This window comes from Terrapene carolina, unplaced genomic scaffold (assembly GCF_002925995.2).
Source record: "Terrapene carolina triunguis isolate 2854851 unplaced genomic scaffold, T_m_triunguis-2.0 Scaffold23, whole genome shotgun sequence".
Classification (NCBI taxonomy): domain Eukaryota; kingdom Metazoa; phylum Chordata; order Testudines; family Emydidae; genus Terrapene; species Terrapene triunguis.
The window spans coordinates 17,076,287-17,093,986 of NW_020664374.1; the positions used below are offsets into that span (position 1 = coordinate 17,076,287).

Sequence of the window (17,700 nt, forward strand, 5' to 3'; positions counted from 1 at the left end):
ACGATAGCCTAATCTGATGAACGCTCATACTACTGAGCCTTGAACAGCTGCAAGCAATAGAGAAGCCCTAATGAGAGCATTCTGAAAAGAGCTACAGTAAACTAATGTGGTCACAAGGACATTAGTTGCTGTTATAATATCACATGATGAAGAGACACCTGTCAGAAATGCCCAACTTAATTTTTTATGATATGTGACCCATGAATTTTTATGGAAAAGTTACAGTCAAAATTGCCAAAAAGATTGTGGATCTAGGTGACTCCTGCAGGAATATGTACCATGCAACTAGTCTTTTTGGGTGTGTCCACAATAGGAAAAAAGTTGTGTTTTACCATATATTTAAAATCTTAGTGTGGGCAAGGCATAGTTTTCACATGTTACCAGGGTGAGGTAAACATAGGGGAGGAAGGGATGCCAAGGGTTTACCTCAACCAACTAACGTGTGAAAACTATGAACTGTCTTGTACACACTAGGATTTTAATGCATTAGCTGACACATTTTAAAAACACCTTTTTTTCCCTAGTGAGGACAAGGCTCTTGTATAGTCATAAAGTAATGCAAGTGTGGCAGGATTAAAGACAGGATTGTCAAGTGAGCAGTATAATTCAAATATTCCTTCAAAGGAGTGGCTGAACTAATATGGTACACTTGTCTTTTGACTGGTGTATCAACATAAAGGTACCCAGAAATGATTCCGTATACATTGAACAGTACAAGAGGTTCAATCTTTGGCACATGCTTCAAACTCTTCTGTGATGATGAATAGTAACCATCACAGCTCACTGACTCCTATTTTCTAAATATGACACTGCCTCATTTTTGGACATGGACATCTTGAGTAAGTTCCATTATGGGTTCTGGCCTTTCCTCTGGGGTTGAGACTGCATTTATCAGGTTTTGATAAGTTAGTCTCCTGGGCTCTGAGAGCAGTTGCAGAGGAGCTATCAGTCTCTTTTGGTTATCAAAGCACCAGGTTGTCTGTGTGCTGTGCAACCTCTGTTTCCTTCCCCTAAAAGACTTGGTTTGAGAGGGGGTTGGTAATTGCAAGCTCTTGACTGTGAAGAGAGATTTTTTGAGGTGTGTGATGGTAGTTAGTGTCTCAGTATTTTGGGGCAATCTGTGATGTTAAACTAAGTGCAAAGATACAGGTAGGTCCTGACTAAACTATAACTTTTAAGTATGTCATTATAATCTGGTCAGATGATAAGCAGTATCATAGCCATGTCCTGTGACTTGTGTTACAGTTTAGGGTAGATCAGATTTTAGTTTGACTATAAACCGTGTAGTTGCTGCAAACTGAATTCTGTCCAGCAATCAGTCCTAAGCTTTCAGACATCCTTCTGTTTTATATGGTTTCTGTATAATTTCTTACATGTAGAGTCCTGTGGACTCTCGCAGTGAACTTAATTGCCTATGTTTTAGATTTCAATACAGTTGTGTTTGAGAATCTAAGTTTTATTTAAAAAAAAAAAAGTTTCTGAACCTTCTCTTTTCTAAGAACATTTAAAATGTGAATGAGTAGCAGTGATGCCAGCTTAAGCCTGTAGATAGCCTGAAATGATAACTCTGAGGAAAGTGGGGAAGTGCACTGTGAAGGCTAAGTATCAGGGGGTAGCCGTGTTAGTCTGTATCTACAAAAACAACAAGGAGTCTGGTGGCACCTTAAAGACTAACAGATTTATTTGGGCATAAGCTTTCGTGGGTAAAAACCTCACTTCTTCAGATGCATCTGAAGAAGTGAGGTTTTGTTTTTACCCATGAAAGCTTATGCCCAAATAAATCTGTTAGTCTTTAAGGTGCCACCAGATTCCTTGTTGTTTTTGTGAAGGCTAATTTTCATCATCTGATACATACCCTTTCCTTGATCAATTCAGAAGTTTAGAGAGCAGTGTGAAATACTGTGCCTGAAAGCTTTGAGGTGACCAGAAGGGAAGTTGCTTTCTGACTCCAGCCAGTGATTATCATATGTCCTTAAGCACAACTCTTTATCCTGGCCAATTAACCTGGAGATAAGTCTTATTCAAAAAAAGTCAGGTTTTTTTAAACACTAAGCTGTTTGTCTTGTCAGTAGTGAGTTTCACAGCTTAGTGTGTAGAGAGAGAGACATTTACTCTTATTCTTTCTTAAACTTTTGCCTTTTAAATACATCAGTTCCCCTTTGCTCTTGTATTATGGGGCAGAGTAAAAAAAAGTCTGATCTGCCTTCTCCATACTATTCGTTTTATGTATCTCCTCTTATTGAAAACTTTCTTAATCCATGCAAACATGCCACCTTGGACTGATCCTATCAGATCTTAAACCTGGAAGCATCAAATCTAGTTGGAAGCTGGTGATGAGACCTGGGATTTGATAATGGTAATTTCAGTAGATGGTACTTATGCCTTAATACTGAATTAGCATTTATTAGACAACATGCTGTTGGAAGTGCTGTATATCAGGTATCTGAAATAATTGTGTCTAGAGAGCTTGCAAAGCACTTTAAGATGAAGGGATCTTTTACCATTTGTTTGTTGCTCATCAGCTTGGCACTCAAAGCAAACTAGCCAATTTCACTCTTGTTTTCATTTTTACTTATTTTTATTTTTAAATTCACCTCTACCCCGATATAACGTGACCCAATATAACACGAATTCAGATACAACGCGGTAAAGCAGCCCTCGGGGGAGAGGGGGGAGGAGGGATTGCGCACTTCGGTGGATCAAAGCAAGTTCGATATAACACGGTTTCACCTATAACACGGTAAGATTTTTTGGCTCCTGAGGACAGCGTTCTATCAGGGTAGAGGTGTAGGTGGCTATTCATTGCTCTAGACAAACATACAACAAAAACTTTTGCAGATCTTGCAGGTTAATTGTGAACTTCACCTGAGATTTTGCTAACAAATATCTTCTGCATCTCTTTCTTAATCTGTCACCCTCCCAGAAGACTGGGATAATAAAACTTTGAAAGAAGTATGTCCTAAATGTATTTGGATTCTGGCTCTCTTGGACCAACAGTGCAAGATAAAGCCAGTGCAAATAACTGGGTAATGTGTTTTCTGTAAGAAGCATTGCTAAACAACTGATGTGCCATATTCTGCGCTTAGTGAAATTTCCAAATCACCTTTGGGGAATACCCATGTAGAAGACTGTTCAGTAATCCGGTCTCCAGTTGAGACAGACATGGATTACTGAAAGAAAAGGTCATTACCTTCTAGTCACGTACAGACTTCTGCAAAAAGAGATTTCCTTTTTCACAAAAACTGCAGCACTTTGAGGGGTGAATAAAAGTGTAAATGCTTGGTTTATATAGATTGAACAAACATAGAAAGTTGAAATTGTTTACTGTGTCTTTAATGATAAATCTATATGAACAAATGCCGGTTCTTAGAATAGGGGTCTCTATGGATGCATTTCCTGATGCCCTTTGATTATGCTGGTATTCATGAGAGTTGTAACTATTTATTTTCTTTGATCACACTCAGTCCCACTGTTTAGGAAATGGGTGAGAAGCATGTCATTACATTACTCTCTAGTAAGCAGCCACGAATCTTTCATTTTCCCTCTTTAATGAACACTTTTTTTCCTGTAAATAAAATAAAATTTTCCTTTTTAAAGTAAAATCTGAGTGTGCATTAGATTTTAGAGAAATTTGAAATATTGGCTCTTAAAGCAGAAACTTTGCTGTCAAGGCAAAGCTTCAAGAAGGATCCCCTGTAGAGAATGCAGGCAGAGAGCAATTAATGTGTATAACATATATTCGGAAAGAGCTGCTGAGACCAGGACTTAGATTTATAGCGTATAGGTGCTGCTCAGGTCAACGGTGACAGCATTTCACCTTGAATGACCCTCTTTCTCAGACATCAGGCTGCATGCAAATACTCTGGCTTGCAACAGAATCCCTGTCCTGCTGCACGTGATTTAGTGGGGATCCAGGCCCATCCTGCAGGATAAGAGCCGCCGCTGTGGGGTAAACCATGAACAAAAGGAAAATCACATTATCCATGACTTTTCCCCCCGCCACGACAAATTTATAGCCTTACTTACAATTGCCCAAGTTGTGTGTCTGCCCTGTAGTGTGATATGTGCACACTGTGATTTGTACTACTTTGATCATGTTGAAGAACACACTCAGTGAATGTCTACAATTATGGAGGGGCAGAAGCATCACTATAATTAAGGCTGAGACTACATTACCATTTACGAGTTAATTTTTCTAAGTGCTCTGAAATCCACAGACTTACTCCGATTGTCTTGATTTGTTATGCCTCCTGGGGGCCTGAGATAGGGTTAGTGGTCCAAAAATTAAAGGTCATCAAAATGTTATTTTAACATTTTTGCACGAACCTGAGGCTCAAACTATGGCTTGGATCTTCCCCAAAATACATCCTTTTCAGGCTTGATTTCAACTAGTGTCTGTCACCCACCATCTCTTTGGGCAAGAAATATTTTAAAAGCTATTCAAGATAAAACTTGGGTTTACAGCCTGGCTCTAAGATGACAAGACAGATGTGATGAGGTGTGCTGGATTGCAGCGGTACTCCGGTTTGGCCCAGCCACCCCTCTGACATGGTCAGTGGTGTGGAGGGCCAAACTGGAGTGGCGCTGCGACCCTGAATCCTAGGTCACAAAGCCCAGCCCCGGAGCACAACGCAAGAGCTGCCACTGGCCCAGCCCTGGAGAACACATGAGCAGTATAGCGGTCCAGAAATGTATTAGACATTACAAAGTCAAAGATTCCACTGACAAGGTATTTTGTAGATCTGAAATTGTCAAAGTCTGTTAGCCCTGAGATGAGAAATGGATTAAATTGATTTGGTTTCTGTGCACAGATGAGATAACTATGTTCTTAATTGTTAAAGGGTTTATTATTATCCCATTAATAAACATGCCTAATGCGGCCTATGAGAAGTGTGGTTGAGGTTTAACTAGTTTTATAGCTGATGGCTGGACCTGTGAATTTTTTTTATTATAGTATCAGAGGGGTAGCCGTGTTAGTCTGGATCTGTAAAAAAGCGACAAAGAGTTCTGTGGCACCTTATAGACTAACAGATGTCAGACGAAGTGGGTATTCACCCACGAAAGCTTATGCTCCAATACTTTCTTATTATAGGCATTTTCAGGGCTCTTTACCATAATATTACAGTGACAGATATTATATCATTAAAACCAAAGATTCTATTTTTTCTTAAGACATAGGCGGAAGCAGAGGTTGAATTATATGTGGATGCATACTGTTAATGATAGCTTATATTTCTTTGAACAACTCTACTCATTTTTGTGAAAAAAGAAAATGGCCTTTTCTACAGAGAAATTTGCACCAGATTATTTAAACAAGTGCAAACCCATGTGTAGACACTTATCTTAAAACTTGTTCCTTATCAAATTAGTCTGGAATAAGTCTGATTTAAAACCAAAATGAGTAGCACACAACCCATTTTGCAATTTCTAAACCTTTTAAAATCAGTTTAAAGTCACACCTTAAGTTTATACCAGTGCAACACTGCACATATAAAAGGACATGTCTAATAACTTGGAGAGACATTTACCCTTGCAAATGTCATGCTGGTTAGTCCGTATCGTTTTGTACCCCATGGCTTATTTCTCACCCCTAAAATTGGTAGTCAAGTTAGGTTTGAGAGACAGTCTGGGGAAACTTGTATTGCTACTACCCAGCATGTACCTGTGCTGTGAAGAATAGACTTCATTACTGTCAAACTCTTGCTTTCCATCACTAAAATTCACTTAAATATTTTAAAGGGTTTTGGAAGAACATTTACTTTTACAATCATGATTCCCTTGAATAGCCAGTATGTATACATGTTGTAATGGCATGATCATAAAAAGCAGGAATTTTTTGTCCCAACTATTCATTTGCCAAGATGTTGGCCTGGCTCTTGATTAGAGCATACAGGTTAGAATATTCAGGCTCTGATATTGTCTATCCTTAAATGTTTATAGTGACTGATTATGTCTGTTTTTTTCATGGATGAGAGAATTCACTGGTAGTAGTAGTTGCGTTTAGACTTACAGTTAAGGGTGTGGCCACCATCTGTTCAATTCCAGAGGTCCACAGTGGGTTTCAGTATGGCACCAAGAGAACTATGTCTCACAAGTGTAGATTTAAGCATAGACCAGTCGCCAGAGAGAACTACAGCTTACCTTCCAGTTAGGTGCTGACATTCTTCTGAACTTCATATCAGTTTGAGCCAGATTTTTATGAATATTACAGAGATGGCATTGTCTACCCACAGAATTACAGACAACGTGTCTTAATACTCTAAACCCAGAGCCAATTAGTATGTGATTTTTTTTGCTACTGTAATATTTTCAGAAAGATTAAATATGTCTTTGAAGAGGAAAATGCACATACTCTTGCTCCTTCTCCATATTTTTAATTATGTTTTGTGTAGCATGAGTTTTAATATCAGTTTCTTTTTAATTTAATCAGCTTAGTAGTGTGTCTTGCTAACTTGGTTACTTTTATTTTACAAAAGTCATAACATTCATGTTCCACCATGTATTTTCCAGCAGCATTTTTAAACACTTCAAATTATAAAAATGTCCTGTTTCATCCTCCTCTTTCCTCTCTCCCTCCTGTATGTTTCCTCGTTCCATTTTTGAACTATTATTTGAAATGTTAATATCTTTAATCTTTGAAATTGAATCATAAAGTAGCTGTCAGACATCATTAAAGTTATGCTGCTGGCATTTACTGGTGCTGCAGAGTATACAGGATGGCGTCCATCTGCTTTGTACTTTAGTCTCACCTGTAATCAAGGACCGTCTAAGTGTGGGTTCAGCATTCTTGCATTTGAGTATATATTCTGTGATTTGTTTTACTAAATTGGGAAAAACAGCTTCTCAAACTGACTCTGGGGATGCAAAGGTCAGTAAGTTTGTGTTTTTTAATGCATGTGTATGTATTTTTGAAATTGTTAAATATATTTGACTTTCTGATTTTTCAGTAATTTTTAGATTGTATCACATTTTGAATATAGGGTATAGGCTGGTTCATAATTTATTAAATTTTTTGAGGGTCCTATTTGAGTGTTGTTACTTGAAAATTAACTTAATACTCCTGCTTCCTGTGTCTGACAGTATTTTTCATTTGATTCCATATACTTTGACCAATGGAACAGCTGTGTGCTTATTTTAATACTCTAGTCAAAGCTGCTAGAACACTATAGCTTTCTCACAAATAAAAAGTTAGCATGGAAATATAATTTTAGCATGTAACTCTTCTAATACTACACTTCTTGGAATGACAAGCCATTGAAGATAAATCTTAGCTTGATTCATCCTTAACAGGGTGATGTTTCAGTGACATACTCTGTGTGTTGGGGAGTGTCTCCGGGTAGTAACTACTTCACCTGCTCCATGAGTTTAAAAAAAAAAAAACAGGCTGGAGTCCTGTGTACCTAAATTTTTCAGGTTACTTTCTTATGAGAGAATTATTGTCAAGTGTAGTGCCTGCATTACTCCTTAAATATTTGGGGGTAAGTTGGTCATTTTTACATATTGCAATCAGTGAAAAGCAAAATTGCTTTTTATATACATACAATATTAGTTTTTCTAAAAGTATTGACTACAGTTTGCAGTTCAACTTAGTGATACAGTAGCTTTTTGGATTCTTGTTTATGTATACTGAAAATAGAGTAGAGGTTTTTTACTTCAAGAAAAATTTACTTGGTAACTTATCTGATTACTTCTTCCCCTTTTCTAGTTTATGATTGGTACAACAGGTGAAGCTGGAATTTGTGAGATCGGAATGAATACCCAGGATCAGTTGATGAACAGCAAATGCATTGAATCTGACACAACTTTGCAACATCTGCAGTCCAATTGTGATGGCATAGAAAGTACAGGTGCATTGGAAGACGAAGATTATATCACAAAAAATAGAAAGCCAGTGGGTTCAACGTACTGTACTCAAGAATCACGTGAGGAGACTCCTGGGAGAGAAGAAGCCCGTACTGAGCCACCTGATGGCCAACAAGATCCGGAGACTGAAAAAAACAAAGAGAAAACCTTAGGTATGCGCTGTTTTAGGATTTGGCTTCTAAATTACAGCAAGTTCTGTGTTTTGAAAAAGATAGTGGTTTTAATGTTTCCTTAAAAATTGGCTTCACATTTTACTCTGGCAATCTCTGAGTTATTCCCAGGAGCTTTAGTTTTGTTGCCAAATGGCATTTTGTCCTCCTTATCATGATGTGTGTTGGGGGGAAATGGGAGAACATGTTTTAAAAGGTCACTGGTTAAAATTAATATTAAAAAGTCCCTCACCTGTTAATATGTTAATGTTGTAAAAAATCTAATCCACTAGTCACAAGTTGTTTTACTTCTTGCATTTCACTCAGTTTAATCATTGGAAATAAACCGATTAGTCTAACTTCTGGTTGTTAAAGACTATGATGCTGCATTGTTTGGTTACATACACTGAAGATGACTGTCTGTATATCAGACCACTTTTAGCTGATGACTATTTCTGTATGTCATAACAAAATCTGAATTTTAGATCTCTGGTTTCAAAAGTGTATCCGATATTTCTTGGTTTGTATCTTCTGAAAGAGAAATTATGAAAGTCAAAGAATTCTTGTGGTCTAAGGCTCTGTGCATACTGCAGTTGGATTAAATATACTACCACCCTACATGTTATACAAGTCTACAAACAGCAAGCTAATTATATGAATTCCTTGTTTTTTAGGGACTTGTGTTGCTATTCTCTAGTAAAACAATATACAGCTATTAAACTAACATGCCATTAAAAACCTTCTGGATCATCATTAATACAGAACTCTTTTCAGAGAAAAAGCTTTTATAGGATTTTTTCAGTATTTAATTTTTTTTCATCCATAGGAAAAGAAGTACTGTTATTGATGCAAGCCTTGAACACACTTTCTACTCCAGAAGAAAAGTTGGCAGCTCTCTGCAAGAAATACGCTGATCTTGTAAGTAATCTGTGTAGCTAACAGATACCAAGAGTACATCTAAATTTCTATTTCTTGTAAAATGGTTTTGGAGAAATAGTTATTCATCTACTTAAGAGTGTGAAAATACATATTGAATATGGAAGAATAGCAGATTTTTTTTCTTTAATTCAAAGATGTTTTAACTGATTCAGGTATTTCATTGCATTAGCAGAATATATTGGTTGCAACATTCAGGTTTCTGATGGAAATTGTTGCAGTCAACATAAAAATTCAACACTTATAGTCGTTTTCACTTTTATCTATGTCTCCATAACTGTTCTATAAATCTAAAGAGGAATTTCATTATAATAGTATTCTGATAATGAAGTACTGCAACATACAATAATAAAACAGATTTCAATGGTACTAGCAACAAAATCAACGTCTGTAGTCCAGCGGTAATTAAAGTTTTTCTAATGGCATACGATAAGGCTGTGCCCCTATTCTGCAATATTTCTAGTTTTTGATAAGCTTGTCAGTGTCTACTTGACTCATGCTGGAAGTTTATAACTTTCCATTGCTGAACATATCAGCTAGTTGTTAGGAGTATGATTAATTTCTTTTTCACAAAAATAGTTTCTGGATTAGATGTGAGGCGGCACAGCGTGCTCTAATGTGCTCAACATACTATAAGTTTCCAAGACAGTACAGTGTAGTTCAGCCATTAGTGATAGAAAATGATGATCTGGTAATATTTTTGGAAATTGGGAAAAATGTAGGTATACCTTCTGTTCTGCTCCAGTATATCTTCTGAAGATTTAGTTTCTTCCTTGGTTTTAGAACATTGCCTCAAGTGAATGTTTGTTTTTCTAATGACTGTAAATAGCAATGGAAGCATATGATCTTTTTTTTTTCTTTTCAGAACCAGCCCCAAAAAAGGAAAACTTTGCCAGTTCACTCTCATAGTTTTTTATTTAGGTGAATGGGAACAGGTGTTTATTGTAGAACAATGTATTCTGACATAATTTGGTACTTAGAGAAGGAATAAAACTGGCTGGCAAGGTTTCTATCTGGATGAGTTTCTACTGAGGCTGTCAAGTGATTATTATTGTTTATCAGTGCGATTAATCGCACGAATAATCGCGATTAATTTTTTTAGAGTGCCATTTATTTAAATAATTTTGGATGTTTTCTACATTTTCAAATATATTGATTTCAGTTACAACACAGGAGACAGTGTATATTGCTCACTTTATATTTTTCTGATTACAAATATTTGCACTGTAAAAAACAAAAAAGTATTTTTCAATTCACCTGATACAAGGACTGTAGTGCAATCTCTTTATCGTGAAAGTTGAACTTACAAATATAGAATTATGTACAAAATAAAACTGCATTCAAAAATAAAACGTAAAATTTTAGAGCCTACAAGTCCACTCAGTCCTATTTCTTGTTCAGCCAATCGCTCAGACAAACAAGTTTGTTTACATTTTCAGGAGATAATGCTGCCCGCTTCTTGTTTACAATGTCACCAGAAAATGAGAACAGGCGTTCGCATGGCATTGTTGTAGCTGGCGTTGCAAGATGTTTACATGCCAGATGCGCTAAAGATTCATATGTCCCTTCACACTTCAACCACCATTCCAGAGGACATGCGTCCATGTTGATGACGGCTTCTGCTCGATAACAGTCCATAGCAGTGCAGATCGACGCATGTTCATTTTCATCATCTGAGTCCGATGCCACCAGCAGAAGGTTGATTTTCTTTTCTGGTGGTTCATGTTTTGTAGTTTCCGCATTGTAGTGTTGCTCTTTTAAGTCTTCTGAAAGAATGCTCCACGCCTCATCTCTCTCAGATTTTGGAAGGCACTTTAGATTCTTAAACTTTGGTGCTGTAGCTATCTTTAGAAATCTCACATTGGTACCTTCTTTGTGTTTTGTCAAATATTTAGTGAAAGTGTTCTTAAAACGAACAATATGTGCTGAGTCATCATCCAAGACTATTGTAATATGAAATATATGACAGAATGCGGGTAAAACCGAGCTGAAGACATACAAATCTTCCCCAAGGAGTTCAGTCACAAACTAATTAATGTCTTATTTTTTTAACGAGCGTCATCAGCATGGAAGCATGTCCTCTGGAATGGTGGCCGAAGCATGAAGGGGCATACGAATGTTTAGCATATCTGGCACATAAATACCTTGCAATGCCGGCTACAAAAGTCCTATGCAAATGTCTATTCTCACTTTCTGGTGACGTAAATTAGATGTGGACAGTATTATCTCCCATAAATGTAAACAAACTTGTTTGTCTTAGTGATTGGCTGTACAAGAAGTAAGACTGAGTGGACTTGTAGGCTCTAAAGTTTTGCAGCGTTTTGATTTTGAGTGCAGTTATGTAACACAAAAATCTACATTTGTAAGTTGCACTACTGTACTTGTATGAGGTGAATTGAAAAATACTGCTTCTCTTGTTTATCATTTTTACAGTGCTAATATTTGTAAACAAAAATAATATAAAGTGAGCAGTGTACACTATATATTCTGTGTTCTAATTGAAATCGGAGTATTTGAAAATGTAGAAAAATATCCAAAACATTTAATAAACTTCATTTGGTATTCTACTGTTTAACAGCGCGATTAAAATTGCGATAAATGTTTTTAATTGTGATTAATTTTTTTGAGTTAATCATGAGTTAACTGCAACAGGACAGAAGTAGAGACATTAACTGAAAGTAGATTTGAAAATAATTGTATATATATTTTTTAATCTACAAATACTTGAAGAAACAAAAGATACTAAGCTGTAATGAAAAGAAACGTGGATGGCATAAAAACCCATGTAAAGTCTGTCTTCTCTCCATTATGTTACTTGTGCTATGAATGGAGGTGAAAACAGCATTCTGATTGTATATGTTGTCATACCTAGGCTTTGCAGAATTTAATTTTTATATATTTTAAATATTTGACTGATTATGTGGATGTTTATTTTTTTAAGTATTTTAGATTGATAAAAATCTACTTTTCACAGTTGAGAGATTATGTATTCTAAGCTCGTATTTTTATCAATTACAATTTTCACAGTTGTGGGAAATTATGGGGGGGAGGTAAGACAATTATTTAATGAGGCATTGAGATTCAAAAAGTTAAAGATTTAAACCATTTAAACACAAATTGTCAAAATATACAAAGGAAATATCCTTAAATCAACAAGTCATACTTATTTTTATTATTAATTTGCTAATCCATTTGTAACAAGCCTTATTCAAAAGTCTTTGTCCAATCCTAGTCATAACATTCTGTAACAACAACTTTGTTCCTGCACCAGGATTATTGACAGCACAGCTCTGGAAATGGCTTGTTAGCTGAGGCTGGAAAGTGAGCAGATAAAGTAAAAATGCTTTTATAAAAACTCCAAAAAGAATTACTTAAAGCTAAAGCAATCTAGAAAGACAACCTTCCCCTACACCCCATTTTTTAGGTCAAATCTGGATCTTAAAACCTTTAGTCTGTACATGTGATCCATTAGTGGTCCAGTCTACCTTCTTCACATCTTAATTCATCCCATCTGGAGAGTCCAGTTTCTTAGACTAATAGTCTAAGATGGTGGCTTAGCACACATTGTTTCAAGAAGGGATTTTCTTACCGTTTCTAAACCAGCATAGATGCCAGCCTCTAGGGATAGGGAGCTCACACAGAGATTAATTAAATACTGGGCACTTGAATATGCAGGAGAGGAAATGGTAAAAATTGATTAGAACTTTGTGCAATTTGTTCTGGACTTGGCCTTCTCCCTATGAGTGAGCAACTCCCTCTAATCATGACAGAAATCACCAGTTCAATGGCCTCCATCAATAAGGAGGCTGGAAAGGGGTGGTCATCCTTGCAAAGGTCAGTCCACATTCTGATGCTTCCTGAGTGAAGCAAAACCTCCAGTCCAGCAGATTTCTACATATTCAAGGAAAGAAATACATCACAGCCAACTGGCGAAGCAGGGAACAGCTAGATCATGCAAAATGGTTTCTCCATCCAGAAATCTTTCAGTTTCTAATGAGGAAATTTGGATTACCAGAGAGAGGTCTATTTGCATCATGAACAAGCCGTGAGGTGTCTCCTTCTTTTCTCTGAAAAGTGATATCCAAGAGCAATAGGCAAAGATCAGGAGGGAATAAACACAGATAGTATTAGTGGCTCTGTATTGGGTGAGTTAGCCCAACGTTTCTGATCCCAGTGAGGACTCCATTCCCATTATCCACCCTTTAAGACAGGATCTGTTTTCTCAGGGACTGATTTTGTAACCCAGAGCCAAAGTATTTAATAACTGCCTGGCTTTTGAGCAGTTACGCATGAAAGCGAGAGGCTACGTGGAAGGCATGGTCTCAACTCGGCTGGTATCTAGAAAAGCTTCCACTATTTTTTTCAATTCTGGAACTTGGCAGACATTCAAGCAGTGATGCAAGAAACATAGTATGTCTCCGTCACCATCTATATCACAGACCTTCAAATTTTTTCAGTAGGGTCTAATAAAGAGCTTCACAGCTTCAACGTTAAAATATCAAGTGGCTGCATTTTCTAGCATATTTTCCTCTACAGGCAGAAAGAGGATCTCTTTACAGTGGAATATGAAGCATTTCCTCAGAGAAAATCTTAAAAGGATGATATAAAGATTCATCGAGCACTGCTATGGGACCTCAGTTTGGTTAATCTGACTCAGCACCTCTCTGAATCCATCTGAAAGATACCCTTGTATTTCCTGTCCATCAAAGTGGCCTTCCTGGCTACCATCACCTCCCCCCAAGAGGTGTCAGAGCTTGGGCTCTGAAATTGAGAACAGTACTGCATATTCCACAATAAGGTTTTTTTCCCCCCAAACAAATTGACCTTTATCCCAAAAATTAACACAATTTTTAAGAGCCCCTCTTGTCTAAAACCATCTCACCCAAGAGAGGAGCTCTGGTATATGTTAGCTAATCTTAGAGCCCTGAGGATCTGTCTCAATCACACATCAGTTCTAATGCTGTATTTATTTTCTGCCATCGGGCACCTAAAGAAAAGAGGTCAAATCTCCTATTTCAAGATTGTTGAGATGGTGCATCCATTAATTCTATAAGCAGCTTGGATAAAAATCATCGTATTTAATTTTTCTTTTTACTATAATCTATTAAAATCATTTAAATTAAATAGAAACATTCAAGCGGTATATATTTGCTGTCGAGTTTTAAAGAAAGTTACGCCATTGAAATGGTGTTGGGCATTGGTTAAACACCTGAAATCAGAGTTTGTTGTAGTGATAGACCAACTTTGACAACACTAGCTTCTTCTGCAGGTGCAAAGAGCATATTTTCTTTATTTTCAGTTTCTTCATCTAGTTCAATTCAATGACTAGTTTATTCAAATTTAAGAATCCAATTGGCAATTGAGCAAAAAGAAGAGTTTGTTTCCTTTTTTTTCCAATCTACAAATAGAAACAAAGTGTGAGACAATAAGATCTTAGTTTTAAAATCTTGACGGACAAGGTGACCAGAAACAATCAGTTCAAATCACTAACTACAGATAATTCTTCCTTTGTTTAATGTATCCATTTAAAATGCAAAACATGTTTTGATAACCTACTTTTTTCTTAGGTATCCAACACCTCTAAGGTAGTTTTATTTTACTAATAAAAATTAAAATGCCGTGCATTTTAAATGAATTCCAGTTTTCATCCAAATGCAGCTTTACACAAATCAAGAGTAAAAAATTAATCCTTATCTAGTAAATAAGAAATGCATCATTCATTATTTCTAACTGTAAAAATTAAGAATCTGAATAAATCTGCTAAGATATATAATTGCTTAAATAAATGTGTATAGTAGGGCTGTCGATTAATTGCAGTTAATTCACGTGATGTGATTTAAAAAAATAATTTTGAATGATTGCAGTTTTAATCGCATTGTTAAACAATAGAATACCAATAGAAATTTATTAAATAGTTTGGGTGTTTTTTCTACATTTTTTAGTCTACACTGCTCACTTTATTATTTTTTATTACAAATATATGCACTGTAAAAATGAAAAACAAAAACAGTATTTTCAATTCACCTCATACAAGTATTGTAGTGCAATCTATTTATCGTGAAAGTGCAGCTTACAAATGTAGATTTGTGTGTGTGTGTTACATAACTGCACTCAAAAACAAAACACTGCAAAACTTTAGAGCCTACAAATACACTCAGTCCTATTTATCATTCAGCCAATCACTAAGACGAAAAAAGTTTTACATTTATGAGAGATAATGCTGCCCACTTCTTATTTACAATGTCACCAGAAAGATTGCACTACAGTATTTGTATTAGTTGAATTGAAAAATACTATTTCTTTTGGGGGTTTTTCAGTGTAAATATTTGTAATCAGAAATAAATATAAAGTGAGAGGTGTACAGTTTTTATTCTGTATTATAATTGAAATCAATATATTTGAAAATGTAGAAAACATCCAAAAATATTTTAATTAATGGTATTCTATTAATGTTTAACATTGCTATTAATAACTATTAATGTTTTTAATTTCACGATTAATTGCGATTAATTTTTTAATCACTTGACAGCCCTAGTATATAGATATAATGTATCCTCGTGGTTAGCAAATAGTAGTACAAGATTTGGTTTTAAGGATATATTTAGCTACAGATCAACATGGTTTAATGTTTACCAACCAATGAGAGTCTGCCTTTCTTCAAGAAACTAAAAAGTACAAATGCAAATCAAGTTCAAAATTTATTTAAATCAATCCACTCAGCCCTATAGGTCATTCCCTTTCCCATAACCAGCATAAAGGGCAGTAGCAACCTCCTGGGCGATTTTTATACACCATGTGAAACGATCTCTAGAATAGCTACCTGGTCACATCTATTCATACCTTAAAATTTTACAAACTGGATATTCAGGCATCAGCTGATGTTGCCTTCAGTAGGTGCGTGTGCCACACGCTGGTCTCTTTGGGCTTGTCTACACTACCACTTCGGTATAATTTACGTAGCTCAGTGAATAAACTCTACCCCTGAGCAACGTAAGTTACACTGACTTAAGCACCGGTGTAGGCAGCACTGTGTCAGTCAGAGAGCTTCTCCTGCCAACATAGCTGCTGCCTCTTATGGAGGTGGAGTAATTTTAAATCGACAGGAGAGCTCTCTTGTCAGCTTATAGCTTCTTCACCAGATCCGCTACAGCAGCGCAGCTTCTGTAGTGATTCTAGTGTAGACTAGTCTTCAGTAGTAGAGAGAGAGAGTTTTAAACCCTGAGTATATAGTTTTCTTTGGGTATGTCTACACTACCCACCGGATCGGTGGGCAGCGATCAATCCAGCGGGGGTTGATTTATCACGTCTAGTCTAGATAAATCAATCCCCGAGCGCTCTCCCGTCAACTCCTGTATTCCACCGCCGCAAGAGGCGCAGGCGGAGTTGACTCACCGCGGTGAAGACACCACGGTAAGTCTAAGTACGTCGACTTCAGCTACGTTATTCACGTAGATGAAATTGCGTAACTTAGATCGTTTCCCCCCCAGGTAGAACCGGCCTTTGAACATGACTTGAAGGCAGGAAACCATTTTAGGGTTGAACATTTGACTACAGTAATAAACAGTCAAACATTGGTCAGATACTGTCAAATATCAAAAAAGTCATACATTTTAAAGCACTAATTTTTTATAACAGTATAAGAAAGATAAGATGTAGAACAAACCTTAATTAAGCAACTGATTACCTGTACCACCTCTTAGAGTTCTTTTAGTTTCAGTTGCTTAACTATATAAAAGGGGCGTGAAAGCTAAATTTAGTTTTATAAAGTTTTATTAACTATCCTTAACTGCAAATAATAGTAGACAGTATGAGAAGACAAAAATAGTATTGGACTATGATTGGTTATTATAAATTTTCTAATTTTAGCCATTCAGGTTTTCAGAATTAAATTATATAACCTCAATAGAAAATAACATTTATACTCTATTACTATCTTGAGAGGCTGAGTCTTTTTAGATTTTTTAATAAGGCCATGTCTACAGTACAAGTTGTGGTCAACGCAAGCTATGTTGGCATACCGCCGCATAAATCACTCAGGCGCATGCACACTTGGCTGCTTGCGTTGATGTAACATACCCACCGTGAGTGCCTTTGTTGTTGTAAAGTGCAGTGCACTCAGGGTAAGTATACCAGTGTGTCACACACCACCATGTTGTGCATTGTCTTGCAGGAAATTTTCATGTTTTGTTGGCTAGAAAGACTAGCCCAGGTATCTCTGGGAACTAGTGGTCAAGGTCCCAGCATGCAACTTTCTCCATCCATAACCAATATTTTTTTGTGCCTTTTAGAAAATATCTTACCAACCTGCTTGGCACTTTTTGGTACCTGCTATCTTTGACAGAAGCATGGAGTCCACAGAGCTCTGCATTATCTCATGAATGAACGTTGCAAATACAGGACGCACAATTTTCCTGTATTTGCAAACCCAGAGGAGTATTTCAGCAAAGGGGGACATGATGATCTCTTCAACAACAGATTGCTGAGGGACGTTCAAGGTTGTTGGGTGGCATTCACAGAGCAGCTTCAGATGGAGCTCCGGTTCTGGGCACGAGAAATGAGCACTGACTGGCAAGGTGGCATTGTAATGTAGGATTTGAACAACCATCAGTAGCTGCAGAACTTTGGGATGAGAGAGGCCGCATTCCTGGATCTGAGCTGAGCTCACTGTAGCCCTCTAGTGCAGGGGCACCAGAATGAGAGCTGCATTGACAGTGGAGAAATGAATAAGATTGCACTCTAGCCTTGCAATGCC

General features: G+C 36.7%; 1 protein-coding gene across 1 annotated transcript in view; it reads left to right on the forward strand.

Moving 5' to 3' along the window:
* The window catches only part of LOC113406238 (gamma-taxilin-like), a 42,988-nt gene that overhangs the window by 3,111 nt on the left and 22,177 nt on the right, over positions 1 to 17,700 (forward strand). The window contains exons 2-3 of the mRNA XM_026649742.2: positions 7,706 to 8,015; positions 8,839 to 8,930. Coding sequence (XP_026505527.1) covers positions 7,706 to 8,015; positions 8,839 to 8,930 — 402 coding nt within the window. The remainder of the gene's footprint in view (positions 1 to 7,705; positions 8,016 to 8,838; positions 8,931 to 17,700) is intronic.